Source organism: Gallinula chloropus (assembly GCF_964237585.1).
Source record: "Gallinula chloropus genome assembly, chromosome: 4".
NCBI lineage: Eukaryota > Metazoa > Chordata > Aves > Gruiformes > Rallidae > Gallinula > Gallinula chloropus.
This window is the reverse complement of record NC_140088.1, coordinates 14,408,979-14,431,252: the sequence shown is the minus strand read 5'-3', so window position 1 is coordinate 14,431,252 and position 22,274 is coordinate 14,408,979. Positions and strand designations below refer to the sequence as shown.

Sequence of the window (22,274 nt, the reverse complement as noted above, 5' to 3'; positions counted from 1 at the left end):
GTTAGTGTCTCAAGCACATTCTTACCCTTGCACAAAGTAATTCTAAACTAGACAGTAGAGTCTGTCAGCTGGATTGAATACTACTTTGAAGATGCTTTGCTGACTTGCTTAGGCTTGCAGGAGACTAAGAGCTTATGAATCAAATCCTGCAGTAATTTTTCTGTGGAGTGTTGTTTTCTATTTGCCTGAAACAAGTTCCGAAAGCAAATTATAAAATGAGATTCAGGACCCCTGCTGTCCATGGCAAAGCTACTCCTTCCAGTGGGCCCTCGGTTTCACCAGGTATTAGATGCAACTTCCCAGAGGCGCCTGCTATCAAATATATTTATAGGTAATGAAAGCAAGTAGCTAGAGGAGGAGCCTTTGAAGCTGACTTCGGCTACTACTCTTTTTTTCATAAACTTGGCAAACTGTTATATTAGAAAAATAAACATTACCTGTTCTTGCATAAATAAATGAGGGAAAAGATATAGTCTTCCAAACCAATTTAGTATACAGCAAGTACAAGACTTAATGCTGCAACTGGGAAGACTTTGTATGATAATGCTTGTATTGTGAATCTAAGAATTACTTAACCCCACAGTGCTGATCTGAGAAAAGGCAATTCCTGCTTCAGGCTGAAGTATTAAAGTAAAAGAAGTATGGATGCAATATCAGAAGGATCACTGTACTCCCACAGGACTAATTTACCTCTAGTCTAATGTTGACAGATACATTTGAGTCAAACAGGAAATACTACTACTTATTGCAAAGCTGCTAATCATGTTGCTATAATTAAGCTGTTTAACACACTGAATAGCAATGTAACAGCACATAGGAAACTAGCTTGTTTGCCATTGATTAATGATAGGTAATGTGTGCAATTCACCACGGTGGTTCATTTGAGTGGTTCTCTGATGTACTAATTCAGGCTCATCAAGGGAATTTGGTCTTTACTTGCACAGCCTGATTCAGCATAAAAGCCCACACACATAGGAATGTACATTAAACAAAAATAGGATTCATATTTATCTTTCTTACAGTGTAATCGAGGTGTTTGGCACCTTCAAATAATTTAGATAAGGCAAAGGTCTAAGGGTAGAAGAACAAATGTTGTTTATTTCGATAATAGCTTGAAAAGTGACAGAAGGATCACAAACCAATACAGTGAAACAATAGGAAAAAAGCTATCAGCAGTCACTCTTCTAAATACTGAATTTCAACAGCAGCAGCTGGTAAACTCCCTCAGGTATCCGCTGTATATAAGAAAGGTACATATATAGGAACATAAAGCAAGTGAGAAATAAGTTGCCAGCTTCTCAAGACAAACCAGAGTCTGTTCATTTAAAAAAAGCAAGTTTCTGCAGCAACTGTTGCTGCTGACAAGCAGTAGGAGTACCTAAAACTGCAGAGAAAACAAGCACTGCAGAGAAAATAAGAGCGCTGCAGAAACACTTTGTTTCAAAGATCAAGAAATGCCATAGTGAGTCTCTATAAGAGAATGAATTGAAGACCCAGCTTTGTTTCTCTTCCTTTGTCAAATAATACAAGTATATACTTTCAAAGTTAGTTTGAATCCAGATTTGCTATCAGTATGCACTGTAATTTTGTAACAACATATTTAATACACCAAAAAGAATGCTTATCATACAGAAAATACTTCTCTTATTACAATTGTGGTGTTATAATTCTAAGTACCACTATAAACTGTGTAAAATAGAGACCAAAAAAATCAAGGAAAGGTGGGAAGTCTTTAATGGCCTTTGGACCAAAGTTTCATGATAGGCCAAAAATGCCTAAAATTCCAGCCAGGAGATGGCTTTTTGCCACTTTTGGCCTTCCTTTAGTTCCTCCTAATGCAGAAGCAACTGTAGCATAATTTAAGCAACTGCTTCAGGCTGTCTGAATTACAACAGCCCTTTGTGGGTCAGACCCAAGCTTTCCCAGGCTCCAACTGGCAGACCTGCTCTGACTCTGAACATGTCACTGTTCCTGAACAGGTTTGTCTCTGGTAGAATATCCTAGCAAAGCTCTTGTAGCTGCTTTGTGTTGCTCTGACCTCCTGTCTGATGTGAACCGATTCTATTCAGGATGTGAACTCTCTGAGCTTGGAATACAAAGAAAGGAAGGTTATGTTGTTGTGGTCTATTGCCAATACTGCAGTAAAGCAAAAAACATTAGTCATATGTACTTCTGTAAAGGATGCAGTAATGCTGTATTATGTGGAGGCCACCTTGTGGCACTATGGAAGTAGAATCTGGATGTGAAAAACCACAGCATTTAGACTGCCTACTAAGAAATAAGGATTTTTAAGCTGATTATATTTTTGGAAATCAACTGTTAGTGATGAGTCATTCTAGCCTTATGTGAATGGTTACCAGTGGTGTTTGTGCAGGCAACAGCAGAGGAATCTGAGTGCCATTGTGTGGTATTGCTGCTTAGCTTAATGGATGCTGTAGTTCTTAAACATGCTGCTTGCACGGTTTATATGTAATTGCTGCTTAATAGAGATGTAGGGAGAAGTTTTATGGTGAACAGGAGCCGATGAGGGCTGCAGTCAAAGTCCAGTAAAAGGAGCTTCAGTGTTACCTCTGTGTTACATTCATATTTGGTCTGCTTGCAAGAGGTGGGTCTAGAAACTTCTACAGCAGGAAAATTATTCTCATTTTCCCTGCACTGAAACAAATAGTTAAATTTCTTCCACCAAAGAATAAATTGTGAGTTCAGTAAAGATCAATTAATTTAGTTGCAACCAGACATAACTGGCTGTTGCTTGGCAATCTCGGTACCAGCAGTTGCTGACTCCTATGGAGAATACACCAAAGGAATGTATCCTTTTTATAATTTGGGACATGGATTATCAGAAAGGTGGAAACAATTCATTCCTAACAAAAAACAAAAAAAAACCAAAACCCACAAACCTCAAAATCTTGAACTTGAAGGTGAAAAGTAGAGGTGAGGTAGGCCTGAAATAGGAGTATCAAGAATGTTTGCTATTGGAAAAGGAAGGTAGGACAATCCTGAGTACTGTAAGACCAGGTTTTCCAGTGCCTGTGTGGCTGGTAGCATCCTGAAGGAAAAAGCAAAGAGGGTTTTTTCTTTTTTTGCAAAACTCTACAGAGTATGAATTCGTAATGCAGGCTGTCAAGGTACAAGAAACCTGTTTCACAACTTGGCTTTTGCTGGATGCTCTTCAGCATGCAGCAAAACCGTGGGGAAAGCTTTAATTTTAATGGCATAAAACTACACCAGGGGCGATTTAGGTTGGATATCGGGAAGAATTTCTTTACTGAAAGGGTTGTCAGTCATTGTAAAAGGCTGAACAGGTAAGTGGTGGAGTCACCATCCCTGGAGGTATTTAAAAGGCATGTAGATGAATACCTTAATGACATGATCCAGAGGTGGACTAGTCAGGGTTAGGCTGTGGTTGGACTTGATCTGAAGGGTCTCTTCCAACCCAGGTGATTCTTTGATTCTGTGAAAGCATCTGAATCTCAACAATTCCCAGTGAAGTTTGTCCATTCAATTTGAGGTGAAAGCAAACAAGGGGGTAGATGAGGGTTAGCTCTGAGCTAGAGAAATCTTCAATTATTGATGCTGAATCCACACTGTGGGGATGGATGTGTTTGGGAGGCAGAGACTATTCTGACACCTACTGAATTTACAGGAGACCAGGAGATTTTATGTCTGAACATGCAACAGTCTGCCAGAGATGGAGTGTAGGACAGTATTGAGAGCACTGATATGCAATCTTTGAAGCAGACTAGTATTCTGGAGCAAGTAAATATGGTGGCCTGTGTACCTTTCTGCCCCAAGTCAGAAGTAGAACCCTCTCAGGGCATCTTGTATTCAGGACAGCACAAGGACTGTCACTGGATCCAGGATGCAATCCTGACTACTTGTGTCTGTGTTCTTATGTTAAACCGTGAATGTTTCTGGTGGCGCACTGTAAATTGCCAGTAGATGGCACAACGATTCCACACTGCAATACATTTATGGAAAAAAGGTATTGAAGGACTTGAGCTTCACTATGATTAAATATAGAATTTTTATTTAAAAGTGTGCAGCAGCCTGTAGAGCTGAATGAGTTAAGTGTGTGTGGCCTTTCACAGTACCTTCCCTCTACCTTCAGTTTCTGTATTCTCATAGACCTCCTTGCTTAGGTGGTATTTTAAATCTTTTCACTTCTAATTACTTAAGATTAGGTATGAGTATTCTGATCCACATCTAATTCTTAATTATTCTAAATATCATCTGTGTCTGGGTCTCTGCATTTACTGAACACTTGTGACCCAGCATTGCTCAGCTGGTGCACTGGGAGTTACATGTGTACCTATCGTGGGGGTCTGACTCAAAGACTTCAGTAAGATTAGATGCTGCTTTTTGCTTCTCTGTTGAGAGTCAACAGCTCTATCCCTGCCTGAGCTGCACACAAAATAGACTTGGTGCTACTGCTGCTTGTGGCCCAGAGTATTACAGTAAGCTGGTATTGATGACAGGATCACGTACGTTTTCAGAAGCCAGGTATTGAATACTGGCTGGAGTGCTGTCAGCTCTATGGGGCGAGAAGGTTTCAGAGCAAAGCTCAAAGGTGAATTCAAGTTCATGAAAATGCGTTGCTAGTGGTGAACTATAAGCCAAAGCTGTATGTAGCAAGTTTGGCTAGTGTTCAGACTGTGGAAAGGATTCAGCACAAAAATAAGTTGCTCTACATTTCTGTAAATCCTTTTACCCCTTGGGGAAGAAAAAAATCCCTCTTACTACTTAAAGAGTGTTCACCAGTATCCCAGATTACATGAGTCTCTGTAAACGCCTGTGGTGCTTATGGATTTTTTTTTATGGTGCCCTCAGAGGGGTTTAATGGGTCTCCTCTGCTTTCCCAGCTTGTATGTGAAACCAGAAGTGACAAGAATCTAGTGATAGGGATTTCTGTGCTACCAGTGTGATGGCATTGCATTAGTCTAGACCTCCTCTTTGTTCAACCCGTTAGGGACTGTCAGCTCTCATCCATCTGGCTGACAGTTCTGCAGCATTAGTGACAGTCAGTTGAAGTAACTCAGACAAACCTGAGAATTTGCTTGTGAGCAGGGGAGAACTTTTCAGAAGCTCCCTGGTTTCTCCATAGCTGTTCCTTGGGGAGTGAATCCATCAATGGAGAGACAGATAAAAACCGTACAGGTCATCCTTGGTTGAACTTTCAGGAGGTTGATGGAATTGTTTGGTTGTTTCAATTGAACTAAAACCGTTGCTTGGAAGTTTTATCTGTCTCTCCTGATCAGGGATTCGCTTGACATCAAGCTGCAGACAGCAGACACAACTTTGCTTATAGTGAAATTACTTCTAGAAGAAAGCAGGTACTACCTCTCCTAGATGATACACTAGTTGGTTATATTTGGTTATTTGGATAAATTTATACCTGGACACTTTTATTTCTTTATTTCTATTTGTCGTCTACTGTTCCCTTCACCTAGAAAGCAATTGGGCACTGCATGGTATCAAAACTTGCAAATAGCATTCTGCAATCCATTCAAATGACACTGTTATAGCTAGTCTTAATTGAAAAGGCAGTAATCAACCAAAGCTTCTGTTGTGTACCACTTAATGTGGTAACCCATTTATCTGTTTGCATGAAATAGAGCTATTATCTCAGTGTACTTTTTTTAACATGATGAGAAGGAACTGTTTACCTGGCATGGCAGTGGTTGCATGCCAGTACAGGTATTGGAACCTCTGCATATAGAAGAACAAAGATCTGCTGCTGCAATGACAGCTGCACCCACAGCCAGGGTTTCTAGGTGAGGATGGGATTCCAGCCAAGAGGCTGCGTAAGTAACTTGTCAGTCTGTTAGAAGGATGATAGAAGCTCTTTTGAATTAGAGGATGAAAGAACCAACAAGGTTTTCTTTTGAGATCACAAAATCTTAGATCATGTCACTATGTCATCTAGGTTACAAAAATAAAACCATTGGCTGATGTAATCCTTAAAACTGGCGGGCATGACCTATGCTGTGTGTCATCTAACAGCATCCTAATGTAGTTCCTTCAGGATACTTTGTTTTCCTATATACTCTTTTAATGTGAGCTGTCACTATGAAGACTCTATTTCTCTGGTGTTATACTGGAATATACTGGAACCAGCATTGTCTCTGGCTATAACATCAATCATACTATTTAGTTATCTTGTTGCTAAATACTTGTTGACAAGAACTGAGAAGAAGTGATGCTCAGAATTATTTAGCTTAGAGAAACTATTGCCTACTGCTTTTCTGCTGCTCCCTGCTGCCCTCCACACACCCACACACACACCCCCAAAGCTGCTGGGGCTTCTTGCTTTTCAGAGTTTGTGGTAGAGACATCTCAGGAGCAGCGCTCGTGTGATCCAGCTGCCCGGGCGTGACACGCGCTTTCAGAAGCGTGCCTCCTGTAACAGGGCTGTATTACCAGCTGATGACCCCGAACGCAATCATGCATAGTCATTAAATGCCTTCGAGGCATTCAGTGATTAACTGACACGGGTGGTGGAGAAGACGCAAATGCAGCTCCAACGTGACAGTGACTCGGTGTGACGTAAGAGGAGGCGCTTCGCCGGTACCTCAGTGGCAGCTGTCACCCCCTTCTAGTTACTCGTCAGCAGCGCCGGGCTGCGCTCTGCATCCGTGCGCGGGAGGCGACGCTTTAGGCCCCGATTTAATCGCCGCTTTTAGCTTTTCTCTCCTGTGTCCCTGTTCCCCGCAAAGCGCTGTTGCACTCTGCGCGGCGGCTGCCTGTGGAATCAGGGCCCCGCCGGCTCAGGACAGACCCCGGCCAGCCGCTCCCCTCCGCCTCCTCCACCCGCGCGGCCCCCGCCGCCCCCCGGCGCTCGCGCCCTGCGCTGCCTCCTCCCCCGAGCGGAACCGCCCCGCCACTTCCGCCCCACCTTACGTCACGGCCGAACGCCCCCTTCGCGCCCATTCGCCGTTGCTCCTAACGTCACTTCCAGGCGCGGCGCGCCCTTCCGTCAGCATGCGCACCGCACCGATGCGCGCACGCGCAGCGAGCCTGTGACGCCTCTCTCCGCGCGGGCGGTGTTTCGGGCCGCGGCGGCTCGCGGCCCGCGCGTGCGCGGCAGCAGCAGCTGCCCCGTCCCGCGGAGGAGGCGGGTGCGCGATGGCGGCGCGGAGCGGGGCGGCGGGCCTGCTGCTGCTCTGCCTTCTCGCGTCGCCGCTGCCCCGGGGCGCCTGCGGCTCGGAGGCAGCTGGGCCGGGGGAGTCGCCTGGCGCCGCGGGCTCCGGAGAGCGGTTTAAGATCGAGGGCCGGGCCGTGGTGCCCGGGGTGAAGCCGCAGGACTGGATCGCGGGGGCCCGGGTGCTGGTGGACGGGGAGGAGCACGTCGGCTTCCTGAAGTGAGCGGCTGGCGGGGCGGGGGGCTTGGTCCCGGCGGGGAAGTGAGCGTCCCTCGCCGGGCTGGGGCCGGCGTTGCCCTGCGCCGCGGGTGCCGCTCGGAGATCGGCGGCACCTCCGCGGCCGTAAGATGGCGGCCAGCTGCGGCGGAGCGGAGCTGCTCCCCGGCAGTTAGCGGCCTTGTCCCAGTTCGGAGCCGCCGCTGCGGACCGGAACGTCTCGCGTCCCGCTTGGGCTTTCCTGCCGCTCTGGGACCTGGTACCGCGTTGCAAAAGGCCTGGCCCGCAGTGGGAGCCTGGTGTGCTGTACGTGCTGCTGTGCTCAGCCTCCTGCAGATATAACCACATCGGCGACTGAGGTTACTGCCCTTTGAGCCGCCCTGAGCTTTGATTTTAAAAAAACCCAAACAACAGAAGCACCTTTGTATTAAATTCTGACGTACAGTGTTTATTCTTCACTTCTGAGGGTGTCACTTCTCTTTTAAGATCCTCTTCTCAGCTAATCATTTAGTCCTTCTGGAGAAATGTTTGATGGTGGCAGAGCTGCAGTTGCCAGTAACAGTACCTGCGGAAAAACCTCTTTTTGCTGTATCAGCAAAAGCTGTTTGAAGGGACGTGGCTTTATTTCTCCACACAAAATCATGCCGGTGTATTTGGGGGCTGTCAAGAATTACATTAGCTTACTTTGTCCCAGATGGTGGGTATATTCATATATTCAGATCTAGATTTTAGTACCTAGAGATACTAAGAAGATGCCCTCAGAATTAAAAGTCTTAGCTAATCTCATAGCTTCAGGACTGGACTAGAAGCTAATTCTAAAATACCTTTTATTATTTTAACACTGGATAATGCATTACTTTCATGTATTAAAATTAGGAGGCTTATATAGAGTTTTGGAGTATTTCAAGAATCATTCCCTAGTACAAGCATTTTTACAAATCTGATTAGTTTCCCCACTCTCAAAAAAACCCCTTTTCTTTTCTTTTAAAGAGGCAATATTGGATACCAGTACATGAAGCAAGAGTCTGTTTTGTCGTATGTATAATTTGTGCTGTCATAGAAACAAATCTTCAGTTTAAAAAAACATAATTGAGTTTTAATAAAACAGTACTGTAGAGAATGAAAAATTAAAGGGAGAATCCTGATCGCAGTTTCAGTATAAGATAGTGTAAGTACTCTTAGGGAGTATTAGTGAAACCTATGTACACAGCCCTGTGCAATATATATATACGCTTCTGTCTTTGTAGTAGGAAGGTCCTTAAGTCATGTCTTTGAGAGAGCTTGTGTGAAGGACATAAGGACAAAATTCTTTCTCCAGGGTTCACTTGTAAGATGGTTCACTTATTTGTTTGTTTTCTGGTGCAAGTTTCTTATGTATTGGATTTTATTACACACACACACACACAAACCTCCCTCCACCCAAACCCCTTTTTCGGTCTTAACTTTGAGAACACCAGTTTCCTGGAAACTTCTGGAAGCATGTAAAAGTTTTACAAGCTGAAAAAGCTTTAACTGGTGCTGAAGCTTTCAAGTGTACTTTTACTAACATTTTCACCAAATATTAAAATGTCATACTTTAAAATGAAAGCAGTCTCTCTAAAAATCACTTCTGTGTATGTAGTCAGAGCTCTTAGTTTCTTTACTGTTGCGATAGAGCCTTTCAGCTGGTCTAGTACTAAATTAAAAGTAAAAATCTATTTTGGGATAAAAGCACAAACTACAATTATTGTGCATTGCTGGTCATCTAATACCTACCCATGCTACATAGGGTATCAATTTTGGGGCTTTTTGCTTCCAGCACAAGTACTAAAGCAAAGTAAAGTTCATTGTATGTATTTCAGAAGGAGAAAGGAAGGTGTAAGTTGATTCTGTCATCATCTGAACACATGAAATCTAATGGTTTCAAATCTTACTTAGGCTGTTAGATTTTTCTTCCATCAGGACAATAGCGCGAGGACATGAGAAAATCTTCAATGCAACTGGTAATTTCTGCTACTAATTGTGGCACACCTTGGTGACCTTAAGGGGCTTACTATGAGTACTGAGGGGTTTAAGTTTTGCTTTTGGTCATTGTTATATTAAAACTTGTAATGTAGAACAATACTGTTACAGTTTCTTCACTTAAAAAAATTAAGTATCCTGGAGCATATTGAAATGTAGTGGAACTTTCTTTTCAGGACAGATGGAAGTTTTGTGGTTCATGATGTACCTTCAGGATCTTACGTAGTGGAAGTTATATCTCCTGCTCATAAATTTGAGCCCGTGCGAGTTGACATAACTTCAAAAGGCAAAATGAGGTGAGCCTTTCCTGGTGTACTTCCATACTGACCTGTCAAGCATGCCTGACAGTACAGTATAAAAAGTGATGTTAACATCATTTGTAGGAGCGCGTTCCTTAAAATCCAAAGTCTGATTTCTGTCTTCCTTTCATATTTGTGGGCTTAAATAAGAGGAAATGGATTATTTGTTCACTTCTATTATTTCCTTCTGCAGCTTTCCTGAAATAAGATCTAGGTATATATTAGTTAAGTGCTTTATGTTTTGCCAATACATTTTTTTTTCCTTCCCTTTTTCTTTTCTTTTTTGATAAATGTTCTGTCAAGACTTGGCACAATGAAATGAATAGTGAAATCTGAAGTATTTCTATTAGACCTCTGTAAGATCCTCTGTACAGTTACTGACAAGTGCTAGTAGTTGCCAGCCTGCAATATTTCTGTAGCATCGTTAGCTTATTTTTTATATACAGCTGTAACTGCACATTATTCAGTAAGTAATATAGAAAAATGGCTGTCCTATCTAATGAGATTATTTTTGTTTAAATGAACATTTGTAGTTCGTTTTTATTTGTGCAGGCACCTGTGTGGTATCTTAAATTCCAAGTTGTCTTTTACAGTGTCTAATTAAAGATGCTGTTATGTTTTAGGAGTGCAAACACAAGCATTGCAGCAGTATTTTTAGGGGAGGTTCAAAAATTGCAATCTCTAAAGCTAAAGGTGGGAGGGTTTAATTAGGTATTAGGGGGAAGCTTTTTACAGAGAGAGTGGTGAGGGGCTGGAACAGGCTGCCCAGAGAGGTGGTGGATGCCCTGTCCCTGTTCAAGGCCAGGTTGGATGGTGCCCTGGGCAACCTTGTGTAGATCCAGGCCTGGAGGTTGGTGGCGAAGAACACTAGTGAAGATCTATGGAAAGACCTTGTGAAGTAATGACGACTGAGATTTGGTATTGATGAATGCAAAGTAATGCACTTTGGGAAAAGGGTATTGTTAACCTCATACATCAATTATTGTTGCACTGAGCAAACTGTTTAAGCTGCAGCTGCACTGTGCTGTTCAAAGCTGTAGGTTCTCTTTAAACATTGTGGCTTTTCTTGCTCATTGCTAAGGTGAGTGTCATGGTTTAACCCCAGCTGGCACCTGAGCACCACGCAGCCCCTCCCTACCCCCCAGCCCAGTGGGATGGGGAAGAGAATTGGAAGAAAAAGGTAAAACCCATGGGTTGGGATAAGGACAGTTTACTAGGACAGCAAGGAAAGCGGAAAATAACAATAGAATATACAAAATAGGTGATACACAATGCAATTCAGTCTTTACCTAAACCCAATGACCAGCCCATCTCCAGGCAGTGATGACTCCTCCCTGGAGAGCAGCCACACGCTCCCTGCTGTGTATATGCTGTCCGTGACATTTATATGGTGTGGAATACCTTTTTGGCTAGTTTGTGTCAGCTGTCCTGGCTGTGTCCTCTCCCAGCTTCTGACAATAATTATTGCAGCTGAAAACCAGGACAATGAGAAAAAATATTTTGCAGAAGTCATATTTGAACAAGTAGTTCTGGTGCTTCTCATGTGTAGGTCTATTTTCCATATCAAGCTTTTAAGCTTGTTTAGATAGGTAGCATGGAAAAAAAGGGTAAGGTATCATTTGATTTCATAAGTTACACTGCTGAGAGAAATTAGTTTCTGAAAAGTGAAGCCTAGTTGATACTGCCTAGCAGATAGCTTTGTTTTGTAGTCTGTTATTAAAACTTTGGAGTATTATTGAATAATTTTTACCTTTTGTTCGTTAGAGCAAGATATGTAAATTACATCAAGACCTCTGAAGTTGTCCGTCTGCCATACCCGCTCCAGATGAAGTCTTCTGGACCTCCTTCATACTTCATAAAGAGAGAATCTTGGGGATGGACCGATTTCCTCATGAACCCCATGGTAGGTACCAGCAACTCCCAAAGGTTAAAAGTATGCTAAGGATCTGAATATAGCTGTTCTTCAGAATACTGAGAATAAAATGCTTGAATGATGATGTGCACACTCTGCCATGCTGAGAGGATTGTTCTGTTTCTTTGGTTTTACTTGTTTTCAAATAGAAAGTTTTTCTGTGACATTTCCTGCCACATATACCCTCTCTGTTCATGTACCTCCTCTGAAAATAGCCCATAGTCTGGTTTCTTTGTCAACATGATGTGGTTCTAGCAATGTGGAGATCAACACGTTCCAAGATTGTAGTTACAGCATTTGAAAGAGATAACGAGGATTTACTTTAATGGTCCAACAGACCACTGTTATTTAAAATACAGTACTTCCTTATGAGGTTTCTTCCCTGTCAAGTGGATTACTGACTGAGAATGCAGTAGTTGTAAAATTCAGCAACATACAATCTGAAGAAACATTTGCTCTTTTCTGTGTAGGTGATGATGATGGTTCTTCCATTGCTGATATTTGTGCTTTTGCCTAAAGTTGTCAACACCAGTGATCCTGACATGAGGCGGGTAAGTATGCTCAATTGATGCAGATGTAGAGAGCAAAGATAATGAGAATTTAATGTATAGAAAAGCAATAAAACCAAACCCAGACTTTTAAAGAAGACTTAGCAGGCATCAGCGTTACTGTTCTAACAATGAGTTCTAACATTTCCAGCTCATGAATTTGTTGTTAAACAGTACAACACAGAATTGAATTGTTTGGCAGAACTTTGAAAGCATTATAGTATGTAAGAATGTTTTTTTCTAGAACTTGTTTTGACTGATAAATATAATTTCTCAAAGGCTATTTTTTCCTCTAAATTTCCAGTGTATTTCTGTGTCTTGCCTAAGTCTGGCACTACATTTTTGGACATTATTTAATAAATGTCAAGTGTGTTGAGTATGACGTGGGGTTGTCTTACCCCCACAGTCGAGACCACATAGTTTACAAAACTGTTAAATCCACGTGTTACAGTAGTATGAATGATATGGAGTCTTAATGTAGTTGTTAAATGATCTGATTTATTGTCCTTTCATCATGCGAAATGCCGACTAGCAGAAGGCTAGGACAAAATGGAGACTCAAGGTGTTTGCTAATTTTTTTCTTATTTTTAGAAGTATTCCTTGTCTGTCTTGGGTGGCTGCTTTTTGAGACTTTGGTTAATTTAAACTCCTTTTCCTCTATATGACCACTGTCTTCAGTAGTACTTTATAGGTGTCTGAGCCTTTTAAACTTAATACCTATAAAAAACATATCAGAGCTGTGCAATGCTCTTTTGGCTTTAATTCGGATTAAAAACAGGGTACAAAGATATGCTAGATATCTCTATCATGTTCTTCAAATGAAGCTGAACTTTGGAAGTGGATTTTAAAAGTATTTTCTTATTCCTTTTTTCACCCGTCTGACACTGCTTACAGAGAGGCTGTTTGGATGGTAAACCATTAGAACTGCTGATTCAGTTCATATTAGCTGATACAACTTGTTGAGGGGAACTTTTAAGTGGAAGGAATCTTGCTTGTCACTTAAATTATCTGTAAATAAAAGGAAAAGGTAGTGTTTAAAAGCTCAATTGGAATGTCATTCTCTAGATGACCATGTATTAAATTCTAAGTGTATATTCAGTTTGATTGTGAGGGTGTGAAGCTTGTAGTACGTTTTTCAAGTTAGCTTGTTTTTTCTATATGGAATCAGCACAGTACTAGTTTATATAGAAAGCAAACGATTTTGTAACTGTTCTTGTTGTAGAAGCATTAAGTACAGATAGATGCAATAGTTAACCAAGGCTACCCTAACAGCTTTTGCTTCCTTTGTACCGTGAAAACAGTGAAAGCTGTGTCATTCTAAGTGGTAACTAGAAGAGCAAGGTGACAATGCCACATTAAATTGGCAATTACTCCTAAGCATTATCACACTGTGGATGTGCAGTCCAGCTGTTGTATACATTAGAAGTACTTTGTTTGGTTTTGTTTGTTAAAACAAAAGCAATTGTTTGTTTTAAACCATACTAATTAATCACATACAGCCACTATGATGAACTCTAAAGTTCCATTAAGCTTAGCTAGATACATAGTTTCATATTATAGTTCTCCTTTTCTTGAAACAAAGAATACTTAGCTGATCTGACTTAATAGCGTGATATTAAAAAGTAGGGCAATAAAAATACCACATCCCTTCAAACACCATCAAAAATTTGTTAGATTTAGCATAAACAATACTAATTTGAAAACAAACGTATGTGCAATCTATGAGAATACAGATCTGAAAGTCTAAACAGAAGCTTAAATTTTAAAGTGGAGGAGAGTAATGCTGAAAATAAGAAATGGCATTTTTTTCTTTTAGATTTTTTTTTAATCAGGTGTTTGCCCTGTAAGACTGCTTAAGACATGGTTATCTTTTTCCATACACCAGTGCTTTTAGTTTTGGGGTTTTATGTTTCTGTGTGTAGCTGGGCGTTTGGCTGTGGTTGCATAAAAATATGTAGCAATATGTACCCTGGAGGACTACAAATAGTAAAACTGTATCTGGGAAAATTTGACATCTTCCTGATACGATCTTTCAACTGATGGCTTAGAAACAATGTTGCTACTAGCTACTAAGGTTATCTCATCTCTACATGCAGGAAATGGAGCAGTCAATGAACATGCTGAATTCCAACCATGAGCTGCCAGATGTCTCTGAATTCATGACAAGACTTTTCTCTTCAAAATCTTCCAGCAAGTCTGGTAGTAGCAGCAGTAAAGCAGGGAAGAGTAGTTCTGGAAAAAGGAGGTAGTTAAGTCTTCCTCCTAGGTCTGAGTTTGCACAACTGTTTGTTATGTGGTATCATGTTTATTTGTCTTGAAAGATTTAAAAAGCCACTACTGTAAACTTTAATCAGGCACAAAATATGATATGCTACAACTGTGGTGTGTAGCTTTTTTTTTTTAGTCTATATAAGCTGTTTTGTACTTGACAGTAAGCAAAAGAGGACATGGCTTCAATACTGTATCTGTATAAAGTTATTGATGATACTGAATTAACTATTGTTCTATAGAGAATTGTTATAAATTATATGATGTGCTAAACAGTAATGTCTTAACCATAAGACATAACCATTAAAACAAAAATCAAAGCTAATAGAAGTGGAATTCAGTCTTAAGATGGCTATAATGTTTTATACTTGCTGTTGAGTTCTGAAATGAACAAATCCTCCTTTCAAAATTGAGTTGTGGGTTTACTAAGTAATTTACTGTATCAGCTTGTCATATGTGCTGCATATAAAATAATTTTATTTTACATTGTTTGCTTCCTGTACACTTTAGTTCAAGGATTTCACACTTTTTATTGCCCAGTTTTATTCTGATCTAGTTTTGGCTAAAAACTTGAGGGCGGGGGCGAGGGGAGAGCAAAGCATCCTGCATCAGAAAGTCTTGTAAGCTCTGTCAAGTGAATTATGAATCCCAGTTATTTATGTAACATGAGGAATGTTTATCTTGGATCTTTCCTTTCTAAATCACATGTATCACTTCTGCAGCACTTTTGGTTCTCACTGTTTTCTGTGTTGTGTGCACTTAGCAGTAGTATGGTTTGAAGCCAAATACAGAACAACATTTTTAAATGGAAGAAAAAAGCCTAGAAGTGGAGTAGGAATGTAAATCCCACTCATCTTTTAAATTATGTTCCAAAATATGTGTCTTTCTCTAGGTATGCTAAGTCACTGGCAAAGCTTTGTTCTCTGGGCATGCCTGAGTGTTTGTACTGCAGTATCTTTTCAAGATACCCAGTTACTTCAGAGAAGAGTTGAAAAAATTGGTTGTTTTCCACCAAGTGAACGTTCTCAAAATGACAGCAATACTTCCCAAAGCCCATTAACAACTGCCTGTAAATACATTTTTTTTTCTTGCAGAAATGCTTTTCTTATTTTAACAATTGCTAATCTCTTAGGTAACAGTATCCATATAGTGTGGCTAATGTGTACCTATCTGATTCCAAAAATTGTATTTAACATTCACCAAAGGTGTATACCTGAAGCAAAATAATTTCTAATGCAGTTATTTGTTCTGGGAGAGGCTTAGGTGGCCTATAAATCATCTTTGAATACATAAACACAGGTATGTTGGGAAGCATAAAAGCTGCAAAAGAATAAGTAATTGTCCATAGGATTAAGTCAACTTCTAAGATGTTAGAGAAAAAAATAAACCAGTGTGTTCTGGACAATGGAAGATTTCAGTCTTTGAAATGTAAGCTGCACGTTTTTGGTCTTGTCTTTGTTTTGCTTCAGTGGTCTTTGTTTTGTATACTGAGTAGGCTATAGCCAATAGAGACAACGGAATATTTGGATATTCCTGCTGGAAGGACTCACTGAAGTGAGTGTCATTTTGCCTTTGTAAAAAATCCCCCAAAAATTCTTTTTCAGCAGTATCTTCACTGAAAAATTCGTAGAAAAAAACAGGTAGCAGTTCTGTGAAGATGGAGCAGTTAGTTTTGTTACTGTGCTCTCCTGGAGTTACTTTAACAGTAAATGGAATGACAATTAAATGGCATTAACTGTTATAATCACAGTTTGTTCAGAAATTAATTGTACTGTATTTTTCCTTGTTACAAAGTTAAGAACAGCAGTATTTCTGCTTCTTGCATTGTGTCTGTTCGCAGTCTTGATCTGTCTTTAAGAGGGAATAGAGAATTCAAACTATGAAGAGGTGAAAGTCTTTGTTAAGAGTTCAGGGTAAGAAAAACAACAGGAGTTCCAAGGATCTTAATACCACTTTGGAAGGAGTGTATGGAATATTCAACACTTCTCTATTTCTTAGAACTGATATATCAAGGTCCAAGCAATTTCTTTGCTTGCAATCCACACCCAAAAGTCTTGATACCTAATGTTATTCCCTCAGTTATGTGCATTATTCCTCTCTGATTTGCAGAATTGTACTGGTCTGCTGCTGATTGAATGTCAGTTACAGTGGTACCAAGTTGGGTTTTGAGGGGCGAGGAGGTTATTTGTTTCAGTGGGGTTTTTTGTTTGGTTGGGGTTTTTGGGGCGTGGGTTTGTTTTTTTTTTTTTGGGGGGGGGGGTTGTTGGGGTTTTTTTAATTAAATTTGGAATTGAAATGTGAGTGTCAAGTGAGGAAAGAGGTTCTAGCCAGAGTGCCTCAGTCACAAAATCACCTGGTCACCTAAAGCTGTAACATGGTCTTGGGTTGTCATAAACAGTACTAGGCAAAGCTTATTTGATAGCTTTCCTGTTGCAGTTAACTAGTATAATGAGGGTTGTCTTTCTGCAGCAGGTCAATGTTTGCTATGGTTAAGTTTTAATTCCTTGTCCTTATTTATGGATTTTTAGAAGTCTTTCTCCTGAGTTAAGTCTGACATCTCTCTCTTTCAAAAAACCAACAACCATAGCTGTCTTAGAGAGGCTACTTGAGATAACATAAAGCAGATGGCAAGCTAAAGCAGCTGATACCTCAGAACAGAAATTAATGATGTACAGAATCTGCTGGAACTATAAACAAGCTGATTTCCTCATTGCCAAAAGGAAGACTGGCTCTCTTGGCTTTGACTGGGTCATCCTCCTGCCTTCTGCCTACAAGTTCTGGTACTTCTTAGGCTTTGTCATTCATTGACTTAACAAGAGAAATTGGTCCATCTGTCTGCTGGATTTCAGTTTTCTTTTAGAGAGTTAGATTGCAAAGGGATCAAAGAAAGCAGAAAGGAAGCACCAAGGGCATGCAGTCAGAAGCAGGCACTGTTCCTGGCAGTGAGTACGAGTAATACAGTTGGCTCACTGGGTTTTAAGGATTTGTAGGCTAGGAGCTCATTTAGCTGTGGTCTGAATGAGTGGGCAGCTCAGCTTATGACAGGCTGTGGAGAAGGGAGAGGAGACTTACTCAACTGAGTCTGTTTCAGCCATTAGTCATGTAAGATGGCCTTGAAGGTGTTATAGAATAGTTTGAAGTAAGTTCTATCAACTACCTCATTAAATATGTTTCCCCTCTTCACAATGTAAGGAAGATAATTAATGTGTAGATTTCTTGCCTCACTGTTATAAAGAAAGAAAATACTTGTTGGTGCTTTTTGTGCTTCTGGTGAAGGAGGGTGATAAATAGCTCTCTGTAAATGAGGTACAGATTGCTCCAAAGAGAAAGGCTGGCTTGTGGTTTAGATTTATATTTGTCAAGAGAGCTTATTAACACCAGGAATCAAGTGCTTTGGGTTCTGATGCAACTGTCAGCTTGCCTGTGACAGCTTCTGCATGCTGTACTCTCCAGAACTAACTGCAGAGAGACTGCGTCTCAGGAGTTGTTTCCTACCCCTGCTAACTTCCCTACCATGTCCAGGAGTTGTTGGGAGTGCAGGGAGCCTGAGGTTATTTGCCATATCCAAAAGCCTATCAGCAGCTATTGCACAGGCTTCGTGCTGCGGATCCACCGATTCTTGTGTCGAGGGAAGTTCTCTGACAGGGTTTCCTTTAGTAAGGTACTTGCAGCTGGACAGGACTGAAAGGAGACAAACTGGGAGAAAGCCCCCGAAGGTAAAGCAAAGGCATGACAGAGACTGACAAAACTGCTGTCATGGTGGGTTTGACCCAAGTACTAAAATTTGTAAAAAGCAACTAGTAGGTGAAAAATGCTTTCATGAGGTCCTGTTGACTTTCCTCTAGGTGACTGTAGTATTGGCGGTAGTGCAGGCATGTGTGGACAAGTGTTTGTAAGGGTAATGAAGACGTCTGTCCATTCCATGAACCCTGTTTATCTGTATCTCATAGCTGCGGTCACAGCTTTTAGGAGCACACAGACTTCTGTATTTGCCTACTACTCATGTGAATGAAGAAGCAGCAGCCATCCCATGTTTCTTTCCAACTGAGTAAGACTGCTGTACCATTCAAGCAGTGGAGAAGCTCACAAGTCTTTTCCTTGATCACTGCATAAAAAGCGGACACCCGTTTTTTAAGGCTCCTCCCTGAGTGGAGTGATCTTGGTGTGATGCAGCCACCAAGCAATCTGCCTTTCCCCTGCTACTGGTGTCGGCTTCATTCTGTGTGACAGTCTGCCAGCAAACTGACTAAACACAAAACACATGACACTTTAGAGTGCCAAAAAGGCAGCAGTATCAGTTGTGGGGGAAAAATACAGGATTTCAAAACTTTGAACTGCTCTCGTCATTTCAGTGTCTATGAAGGCAGGACCTTAGATCTTAATGACTGTTTTGAACTTGACACTGCATGTAAAGTCTGGTGATTCAGACATAAACTAACACAACATTCAGGGAGCTTTTAGTCACAAAATTGTCTGTAGGAACAGTACTGAGTTTTTGTCTATTTTCAGGTTAAGCTACTGAAAGCTGCTTGAGGTCACAAATACTTTGTGTGGGGTTTCTTTTTTTATTTCGGTTGTTTCAAAATCCATAAAGGATTATGAATCCTCTGTCATAATAAATATTGATTCTTCAGGAAAACCTGTCTACTGTTGAAATTACAAGGATATTCCTTCAAATTATCCTGGCAGTGATCCTTGTGTAATACTTTGTTTCCAGGAAGGTTATGAAGATTTAACGACAATGTAATTTTCTGTGCAAGTGGAACTTAGCTAGTTAGCTCTTTTATTGATGAGGCACAAAACCAGATTACAGATGAGCTCATTTTTATTATGTGTTTGGTTCTGCATGGCTGGTAGGAATAAAAATTAATTAGAGACTGTCATTCAGTCAAGGGCAAATGGTAGTGAATATAGAACAGGAAGAAAACCTTTCATGGCATTTTTCAACCAGAACTGGATTTTGAACTAATTCTTTAAAGCTGAATTCTAATATAAAAAAGTAATATAAAAGGTGGTAAAACTCATTTGAAAACAGAACAACTAAAAAAGTTAAAACTTTTAATGGAGTATTTTGAGTTTGAAATTAGAGTGTTCTTCTCAGAAGCTCTCTAGATCCTGTAATGATCTTCTCGCTGTCTAGTACCCACAGCTATACCATTTCCCTTTGTGTTTTGGAACAGAAAACAGGACACACAAGCTCATAGTCTGGTCTGCAGGGCACAGCATGGCTGTTTATCATGCAGATGCAAGGAGGATCCTGTTTAATACTTGGAGTAATACTTTCCATTCCTGGGATCAGAACAGAGTAAGTCTTTTATTTTGGAGAATGGGGAGGAGTGTTCCTTTTCCTGCCAGTTCATTTTCTCAGCCATCCATAGATGTAGTTGGAAGGTGGGAAATATATGAGCTGTATTAATGAAGATTTAATTTCTCAACTGTGGTAGTGGCACACCCTGAGGGGAAAGAGTATTTAAAGACAGTTGAGATCAAGATTAGGCTTCCCAATGAGGTTGTATTTTTGCAATGCTAGACATGATCTATTAGAACATGGAGGAGCTCAGATGAGAGGTGGAGTGGTTACTACAGTTACTGAAAGACAGGCTTATAATGGAGTAAGTGTAGCACACATCATCATATTTACCTGAAGTGATGATAATTGAACCGTGGTGGTGTTACTGAGAATGTGATTGAAGGATCCGGGTAGTCCTTTCAGAAAAATAGTATTTCCACTTGTAGCTTTGTAAGGGTCCCCCACACTTTGGTAGAGATTCTTTAGCACCTTTACCTTGCAATCCTCTCATTTTTGGATTTGAATTAGTGTTGATACTCCCTTTCTTGTTTTGCTTTGTTTTCCTGCTAATTTTATTCACATGTTGTTTACACAGAGGTTTTTTCACTTCTATTTGCCCTTAGTTTTTATGAAGAGTACAAGGGTATTGTTGAAATTGCTGTAGAAAAATCTATTCAGCTTGTACTGGCAGTGATAATTGTATATATCACTTGTGCTTTCAAGTGTTTCAGTGGTAACAACCAATTATTTTTGTTGCTGGGTAGCTAGCTAATGGTGAAGAGGTCATTTGTCCTGGAAAGATCTGATCGAATTGCTGTGCTCTCTTTGTGGTATGCTCAAGCCTTAATTTATTGTAGAATTTTTTTCAAACAAAAGAGAGTATCAGAAAGATGTTAGAGAGTCAGACAGAGTTTGCTGAAAATACAAGAGTTTAACAAAATAACATTGTTGAAAGTTTTTCCTTTTTGAGGTGAAGATGATGTCCAGATGGGCTGGGTAGCTCCTCATGACAAATGTCACTGTAAATCCCCTTACCTAACACAGTCACCTGCTGCTTTCATCCCACTTCACGAGTATCACATAGGAAACAAAAAGACTTGAAGACTTCTGCCTCTTTCAATCTTAAACCTGTATTCCAAAAAAGCTGCAGGCTGGCCTTCCTACACTGTAGCTGTTTTTGCACCTTTTACATGTGATGGACTAAACTTGCCCTCTGCGGCTCCTCACGTGCCTTCATAGCTTTCCACTGTCTTGTTAGTATTTTTAGATCTTTTGTACATTGTTCAAATTTAACTAGATAAACTTCCACCTTCTCAGGTGTGCTTCTTTGTAAAAGTGATCACAGCTCTAAAGACTTAAATTTCTAACTTTGGCACTGCTTCTGTTTTTCTTTAGATGGTGCTCACGTTGTCTACTGTTTCGTCATGTATTTTTAATACTTTACAAATTATTTGTGCTTGTGTATTTTTACTACCTAATAATACTTCTGGCTTTCAAATTAAATGAGTGAGAATTTGTGCAATAATAACATGTGTTACTGAGAAAATTAATACAATTTATCAACAGAAGTTCAAACTGTGAGACGGGCTCTGCTGTGTTTGCTATTTTTAGCACCACTTATTTGCTTCATTTAGCTCCTTTGTGAGCAAAATAGGGACCAAAATTACCAGTGCAGCCAAATTATATAAATACCTGTGGGAAAATCTGTAAACACATCTGAAGATGTTGTTCTGCTACACAGTGCTCCTTTCGAAGGGGAGTTTAGTGTTGTTCCTCCAGTCAGTGCAAGGGGTATTGGTGTCAGCTGTTGAACACAGCATGACAGCCATTCCACATGATGGCTGAAGATAGAGGATGATGGAAAAACTCCTGGCCTACACCATAGGAATGTACTTACCGCATTTGTGTGGCCTTGTACTGCTGTAGCACTGCCAGATAGTCTCCTGGAGGGACCATCCTCTGCAGCCCAAGAATGCCACAGCCAGGAATGCTTAAAATGTGGTAGCCAGGATGAGTCATTAAGCCAACCAAACTGAAGCAAGGGCAAACGAGAATTTAAACCAGAACCCTGAGACCTGCATGCCAGCATCCCTTATCTAAATTCTCTAGGTTTAAGAATTGGTGTGTTAACAAGGTATTGCAGTTTTTATAGTCTGGATAGCTTCTTAGACTATAGGTTCTTAACACAACAGTTCCTTAAAATGTTAATTTCCTTTGGTCGGTAGTCATTGAGCAATCTGACTAATTCTTATCATGTGATCTCAGCCTCTCCTGGGGAGCACTGTGGGCAGTGAAATGTATTGTTTTTGGTAGAAATTTTTCTGCTTGCACCTTCTCCACCCCTGTGCATTATTTATAATGCTATCCATTTTCCTTAAACAGCAGCAGGATCAAGAAAGTAAGTCATGGAGTTAGTGTGAGACAGTGAGACCTGTGATAACCAGCATTTCCAGGAGAGATTGATTCATACCAGCTGTACAGACAAGTTTGTGTGGCAAGATACATATGTGACTTTGGTGGTTGCTTTGAGGGAAGAGGGGGACTTTTTGGGGGGATTTTTTGGTGTTGATTGGTTGGGGTTCTTTTTTCCCCTGGGCT

General features: G+C 40.6%; 1 protein-coding gene across 1 annotated transcript; it reads left to right on the top strand.

Annotated features, from left to right (window-relative positions):
* Window positions 1–7,111: 7,111 nt before the first annotated feature.
* On the top strand, window positions 7,112–16,135 carry EMC7 (ER membrane protein complex subunit 7). The gene is made up of 5 exons (XM_084262857.1): window positions 7,112–7,361; window positions 9,536–9,655; window positions 11,423–11,561; window positions 12,041–12,121; window positions 14,215–16,135. The coding sequence occupies exons 1-5, from the start codon at window positions 7,126–7,128 to the stop codon at window positions 14,365–14,367; spliced, it is 729 nt and encodes a 242-aa protein (XP_084118983.1). The 5' UTR covers window positions 7,112–7,125; the 3' UTR covers window positions 14,368–16,135.
* The last annotated feature ends 6,139 nt before the right edge of the window (window positions 16,136–22,274 follow it).